The 7,125-nt window shown below is 41.6% G+C and overlaps 1 protein-coding gene across 1 annotated transcript; it reads right to left on the bottom strand.

Annotated features, from left to right (window-relative positions):
• Nucleotides 1-2,023: 2,023 nt before the first annotated feature.
• LOC131529110 (olfactory receptor 52D1) lies at nucleotides 2,024-2,965 on the bottom strand. Its single transcript, XM_058758635.1, has 2 exons — nucleotides 2,617-2,965; nucleotides 2,024-2,487 (listed from the first exon to the last, which is right to left on the bottom strand). The coding sequence occupies exons 1-2, from the start codon at nucleotides 2,963-2,965 to the stop codon at nucleotides 2,024-2,026; spliced, it is 813 nt and encodes a 270-aa protein (XP_058614618.1).
• Nucleotides 2,966-7,125: the final 4,160 nt, after the last annotated feature.

Raw genomic sequence — 7,125 nt, 5'->3', positions numbered from 1 at the left:
TCCACTTAATTCCTATGTTGGGGTGTCCTAACTTTGTCACACGTGGTTTTTCCATTTTGTCTTTATTTTTGTTAAATAAATAATGGCACGGTGCAATATGTCATGTGGTGTTGTTCATCTGAGGTATTATTTTCCAAATTGTAAGAACTGGCAAGGACCAGATTTTGTAATTTTTTTTTATTATGTCCTGATATGGAAAAACATGGAATTCAATAGGGTGTCCTATCTTTTTCACATGACTATATATATATATATATATATATATATACAAGTGCTGTCAAATGCGATTAATCGCATTCAAAATAAAAGTTTTTGTTTACATAATATATGTGTCAGGATTACGGACCTGTCTATGTGTGTTTTGCTCCCTGTGACCCAGTTTCTCCCTCACGTTGATTGTTAATTTGATTCCAGGTGTGTCTCGTTCTTCCCTGATTGTCCTGTGTTCATAAGCCCCAGTCCATTTAGTTTGTGTTTGCCGGGTCTACTTCTTGGATATTGTATGTTTCCTGTGTTCCTGTTGTGGCTAACCCCTGTGATTCAAGTATTAAAGACTGTTAAATGTTTCCTCGTTTCCCTCGTGCTCCTTACGACAGCGTATCATAACAATATGTGCGTGTACAGTGTATATTTATTATGTATGTATAAATACACATTCATACAGTATATATTTTGAAAATATTTACATGTATTTGCATGTATATATTTATATACATTTTATTATATATAAATAAATTTAATATACAAATATAACATTTTTCTTAAATATATACATGCATGTGTGTGTGTATAACTTGAACTATATACACACATACACACACATACTATTTGTAATAATATCTTAGATATTTCCTCTAAAGTCCTGTCAAAATTAGTCTTCAGGACATTTATGTCTTTTTGCTTTTCTATTTAGATTTATTGGATTTTTTTTTTTTTTTTTGCTTAGCTGTCATGTTTGATTTTGTAATTGGAATTCTTTCTCTCTCTCCTCAGAGGTGAAGTAAATAGCATTGATTATATTGTAATCTTGGCTGCAGACTGGTTAGAGTGCCCATGATGATTCTTGTTCACCAAAAAAAAAGAGCCAAGAAGGTTGCTTGGTCTGATGAATCATGTTTTCTTTTAGACCAGGTGGATGGCCAGGTGCAGATGTACGATGGGAGGAAGGCCAGCCGGCAGAGGCCTCTAGCTGTTATGCTAGCCATGCCCCCAAATTCTCGCTGGATGACAATCCAGGATCATTTTAGAGCTGCTTGATAGCTAAATTGACTCATTTAATAACCGATTGATTTTGTAACGTCAACCGTTATTGAAGTTGACTTGAGCTGAATAATGGCACTGTTGAATGTGTCTCATATTTCATGAAGTTAGGATTATTAATTGTATTATTTTACTGTTCAATACTTTGAAGCTGCTTTGACATAGTCTGTTTTGTATAAAGCACTACAAATGAATGTGACTTGACTTTTTGCAAATGTTACAATAGCTTTGTTTGTTAGATTTTCGTTTGATTTGCTATTCTGTTTTTTTTAGCAAGGTATAAACATTATTTATTACTTCAAAGAGAGACAACAGAACTCTCCTTGTAGCAGTGTTCCATTTATTAGAGTAAAGTGAAGTTTGTATTTCAAATGTCCCAAGTAATTCATCCTTGTGCTGAAGACTATATAAATTTCACCTCAATGTTCATTGTTTCTGATATTAAAATTATACTGAAATATTAAGGCAATATTAATAATAATAATCAATAATAAAAGATTAAAAGCAAAACATGACAAAAAAAAAAGTTTATACAAATTATAAAAAATAGCATATTATTAGATGAACACTATTTACACAGCATATAGTTTGAGTAATGCATTATTTTATTAAGGTGAGTGTTGTTGTTGTTTCATTGATAAGAACCAAATACAGAGGAAAAGGTTCTCAGGACAAGTTCAAGTTACTCAACTAAAATATGAACAGTTTGGTTCAAGTTCATTAATGGTGATTTCATAAATATTATGTAATTTAAAAACATTTTTCATAGTCCCACTTTTCTTTTTAAGTGCACCACCTGTATCAGGATGTGTCTAATCTCAGAGCACTGCAGCCCATAAATGATTGGATTTAAAATGCTTGGAATGATATGAAACAGCAGGGAAGACAATTTCCTGTAATCTGAATAGGCAGGAAAGCGGTGTAGCACTATAACAATAAACCCACTGATGAGCATAATCAAATAGAGGGCCAAGTGAGTGCTGCAGGTTTTCAGTGCACGGCTGTTCAAAGTTTTACTCTTAGTTATTAAGCAAACAACGGTTATTTTAATGTATGTAATCGCTATACTTCCCATAGAAGAACCAAACAGCAGTACTGTGTATATCAGCCCATACAAGTTATTGACAGTCACATCCTCACAAGATAACTTGAACAAAGATGCATTATCACAAAAAGGATTTGATATGAAAGTTCTACAACGGTTGAGCCTTAGAGTAAGGCCTATCAAGATACTAATGAAAAGTAACGCTGTACCCCAGGCTAAAGCTGACAGTGTGATGACCATTTTGTGTGTCATTATGGTTTGATAGCGAAGTGGATTGCATATGGCAACATATCTGTCAAAAGCCATGATTATTAGTATAGTATGAGAGGTTGTGCCATACGTGTGCGTAGAAAACGCTTGAACAACACACTCAACATAACTGATATAGCGCTCAGATGGTGGCTTTAGAATGTCCATTAGCAGCCGAGGAACCATGATGGAATTGCCAAGGATGTCATTCAATGGCAAGTTACAGAAGAGCATGTACATTGGTTCATGTAGGCTTCTGTGTGCTGTTATGAGAATGAATATTCCAATGTTGGACACCATAATTATCACATAGAAAAGCAGGAAGAATGCAAATACAGGATACATGGCCTGCTCTGATGACTTCAGTCCTTCTAATTGCAAAATAATGCTGTTGTATGTCAGATTCTCCATTAAAAATGTTTTTGAAGATGGTAAATTCTAAAATCCACAACTATTTCCCCACGGCAGCTTTGTTAAATGAAGCACATTGTGCAAATGCAACTGGGAGTAATTTTAAGCAAAGATGTGATAATCAACTCCTCAGAAGGCAATTAACAGGAAAAAAGTTAGAATTTATAGAAGAAAAAAAAATCCATCTGAAGAACATTACGATAAAGGTCACATCTAAAATGTTCACTTGGTTTAAGATGATGTATGAGTCTGACTGTTAAAGACACCTGACTGTGTGCTAATTTTATAGACGGTCGTTCACCCTATAGAGTATGCAAATAATAATCTGATGTTATTTTCTGAAGCCACACCTGTTTCCTAAACTAGAAGGTCTAAGACTAATTACTGGAGTCAGGATTTGAACCTGCCATTGGAAGAGGGTGAGGAGTGAGAAGCGCTATTTTAGCACGTCACTGAAATGTTGCCATTGCTATCGGTTATGATTATCAAACCAGACCTATAAAAGTGATTGTATCTTAAATAAAATCAGTCATATCACAAGATATTAACAGACTGTGAAACAGGCAACTTTTTTCAACACCTCTTTAGTAGTGTGCAGTGGCTTTGCATTGATCAAGGGCCAGTTGCATAAACGTAGCCTATTAAGACTATATTTTAAGTCAATGTTAATGTCTTAAGAACGTACCAGCAAAGAAGTAATCAGTCTTACTTTTTAGATTCAAATAGACCAATATACATTTTTATGCAACCAATTAAAGTTATGACTATTCTTAAAGGTGCATTGTGTACATTTTAGCGGCATCTAGTGGTGTGGTTGTGAATTGCAATAAATGCTTACCCCTCCCTTTTGAAGCACTAGAAGCTATGGTAGCCGACATGACAAAGATGTCGCTGTCTGAGACAGCAGAGAGTAGCCAGTCAAGCAATGAGGTTTCATTACTAAAGGTAAATTAAGAAATTATATTTACTTAATTATTCAGTAAACTATGTTATTGTGAATATTATTGTTACTTATTCATCATTGTGTCAGTGTTTTATTGACTGACTTTAGCTAGCTTTTTTTGCATGCTAGTTAGATCAAGGTAAGTAGTGAAGCAGCTAGCTAACGGTAAAAAGCTACACTGTTCAATGCATTTAGTCTGACAGCGAGATAGCGCTTAGCAGGCATTTTTCTTCCCGTTTGCAAAGTCAGGAACAATCAAACAACCAGAGTTTGTACCGCAGGTATGGACTCTGTTTCTAATAAACCAGACAAATACTACTACGACTACTACTGCTACTACTACTACTACTTCTTCTTCTTCTTCTTCGTGCATATTCAATGTAGTGACAACAATGCAAGCTGCCTCTAAAAACACCAATGAATAAGAAGAGCATTCCAGCCAACATTTCCACGTGGGCCCCATGTGGGTTTTTGATGGGCTGTCACTTGGGCCCTGCATGGGCAACCGAAATGGGACCCATACAATTTTGTCCATCGGCTCCACTTGGGCCCCATGTGTGTTAGCCCAGGGGCACATGATGGGTCCATAGTGGGCTCTAAGTGGGGCCCATGTAGATTTTCATTATATGGGCCCACATGTGTCCCAAATGGGTTCTAATAATTGGGGTCAAGGTGGGCCATACAGAACCCTTATAGGGCCCAAATGGGTGACCACACTGAACCCACAAATGGCCCATATATGGGGTTTTTGTGGGACCACAGTGGGTCGGAACTGGGCCCTATTTATATTTCTTTATTAATTCCTCTGGATAAAATTAATGTGCTAATATGCAAAATCATCTTTCAAACCACTCCAAGTTAAATGTTTTTATTATTTTATTTTTTTCTTTGTAAACCTGTACCTGACTTGTTGATTTTATGTGGTGTTCAATACATTTTAAATTAGATGATAAAATATTTCAGCTGTGAAGAAAATGACTTCCACTCAATCTCTAAATCACATTTTTTATTGGGTAAAACAAAATGTAAAACAAAACTAGATAAAAAATACTTGAATACATCAGGATAAAATTATATCCGTAGGCCTGGACAGACTCCTCTGCTTCATACCTAAAAACAGTAAAGAAAAAAACAGAGAAAAGGCATTTATTTTAAAATACTACTAAACATTTATAAGGGCATTAAATCAGTTCCCTTATCGAGTCGGTCTCTCGACATTACGTATGGGGAAACTCCTTTTCCTCGAAATGCTGAAGCCTGATTGAATCACTCTATTGCTTTGCAATAGCCAATGGCGTCCGAGCATTCGCCTGATTGGCTGGTTTAGCCGCTATATAAGCGATGTCGGGCGCCAGAATATCTCAGAATCTTTCTCCTTCACCTGGAGCCTTTTTTTCGCCGTTGACCTACGCGACTAGAGTAGACGACGCAGATAGCGATCCCCTCTTGCGTTCCGGCGGAGTACAAGATACCGACAAGATGTCTCTTTGCCGCATGTGTGGCGGGCCCGTTGACTTTCCGGATGCACACAAGGATTGTGTACTTTGTCTGGGCCGCGCCCATGCCGAGGCGGCACTGGAAGGATCTGATTGCCAAGCCTGTGAAGAATTGCCAATCAAGATCCTTCGGGCGAGGCTGGCCGTTGTTCTCAGCGGTAGCCCGCCGGCTCCTGCATCTCCCCCGCCCGTCGCCTTCGAGCCACGGGCCGGCAGATTGCAGGTTATTCCTTCAGGAGGCTCTAACGAGGGGCTGACGTCGGCCCAGCGCCCACGTCGCCCTCGCACACCGGAGCCTCCGCTCATCTATGTTGAAGAGAGTTCCCGCCCTCCGACAAAAGCGCGGGAACTGGTCTCCTTCGGCTGTGAAGAGGACGACACCATGTCCACGACTGCCTCCGACCCGGATGCCTGGTCGGAGGTCCCTTCGGAGGCTAGCTGCACCCCGACTAAGTTGGATGCAGAACTTATGACCATCCTCACGGAGGCTGTAGCAGATCTGGAGTTGGACTGGGCAGCCCCTGAACAGCCGTCTAAACGTTGGATGGACGGATCTTTTCTCGGCGCGAGCCGCCAAGCGGACGTGCCGCAGAGACCCGCCCCTTTCTTCCCTGAGCTCCACGAGGAGCTCACTCGTTCATGGCGCTCCCCTCACTCAGCCCGAGCCCATGCACAGGGAACTCAGCTTCTCACGACAGTGGAGGGAGCAGAGAAAAAAGGGTACGCACGACCGCCTCCCGTTGAGTACGCCGTCGCGGCTCACCTTTGTCCGTCCCGGGGTTGGAAGACAGCCTCATTGCCTTCTAAGCCATGTCGAGCCACAGCTCACATCGCTGAAAAGGCATATATTTCTGCAGGACACGCAGCATCTGCCCTCCATACGATGGCAGTCCTGCAGGTATTCCAGACGCGACTGCTGAGGTCCCTGGACGAAGAAGGCCCGGACCCAGAGTCGTTCCGTAAGTTGCTCACGGCAGCTGATCTGTCCTTGGCCGCATCTAAAAAGGTCGCCCAGGGAATCGGCCGCAGCATGGGCAGCCTGGTGGTTCTACATCGCCACCTATGGCTGACGCTTACGGAAATGCGAGATGCAGAGAAGAAGCAGCTCCTCGATGCCCCGGTGAGCCCGCAAGGTCTCTTTGGAGTCGCGGTGGAAGCTTTTTCCGAGAAGTACACGGAAGCACTAAAGCAGTCTAAGATGCTGCCACACCTTCTTCCCAAGCGATCTAGCGCTCCTCCCAGGTCGCGTTCCAGATCGTCGTCAGCTCAGCGATTTGCCGGATATGCTGGTCGCGCTCCACCACCGAACGCGAGCTTGCGACGCGAGCCTGAGCCGCCACTTCGTCAGAGGCAGTTTAAGAAATCCCGCTTCGGAGCGAAGCCGGCACCCCGTCAGCAGGCTCGGCCTGTGGAGAAAAGAGAGCAGCGTTCCTGATGTTCGTGCCAGGAGGAAAAGGGCGCGGTCCGTGCACGACATCGGGCCAGCGGCCAAGAGGGCATGTTCCTGCCCAGAGTTTGCTCGGCGGCTAAAAGCCAAGAATGTATGTTTAAATGTTATGTTGAAACCGATGGGTTCTGTTGCAATGAACATAAAACATTACATACCTCACCAAAAGAGCTCTTTTCCTCCACTGACTATTACCCGCAATATAAGCGAAACCTCTCCCTCGGGGGACGTTTGGCAGAGCGGAAGTTCGGGGCAGCCCGAGTTATTAACGACG

Source organism: Onychostoma macrolepis, chromosome 21 (genome assembly GCF_012432095.1).
Source record: "Onychostoma macrolepis isolate SWU-2019 chromosome 21, ASM1243209v1, whole genome shotgun sequence".
Classification (NCBI taxonomy): Eukaryota; Metazoa; Chordata; class Actinopteri; order Cypriniformes; family Cyprinidae; genus Onychostoma; species Onychostoma macrolepis.
Note: the sequence above shows the minus strand (reverse complement) of the source record. Positions and strands in the feature narration are given on the sequence as shown.

What these genes read in the sequence shown, in the direction of transcription:
- LOC131529110 (XM_058758635.1), bottom strand. Translation starts at nt 2,965, where the DNA reads ATGGAGAATCTGACATACAACAGCATTATTTTGCAATTAGAAGGACTG. An exon ending in AACCTCTCATACTATACTAA is followed by an intron (nt 2,488 to 2,616) that starts TAATCATGGCTT and finishes TCATTAGTATCT; the next exon opens with TGATAGGCCTTACTCTAAGG.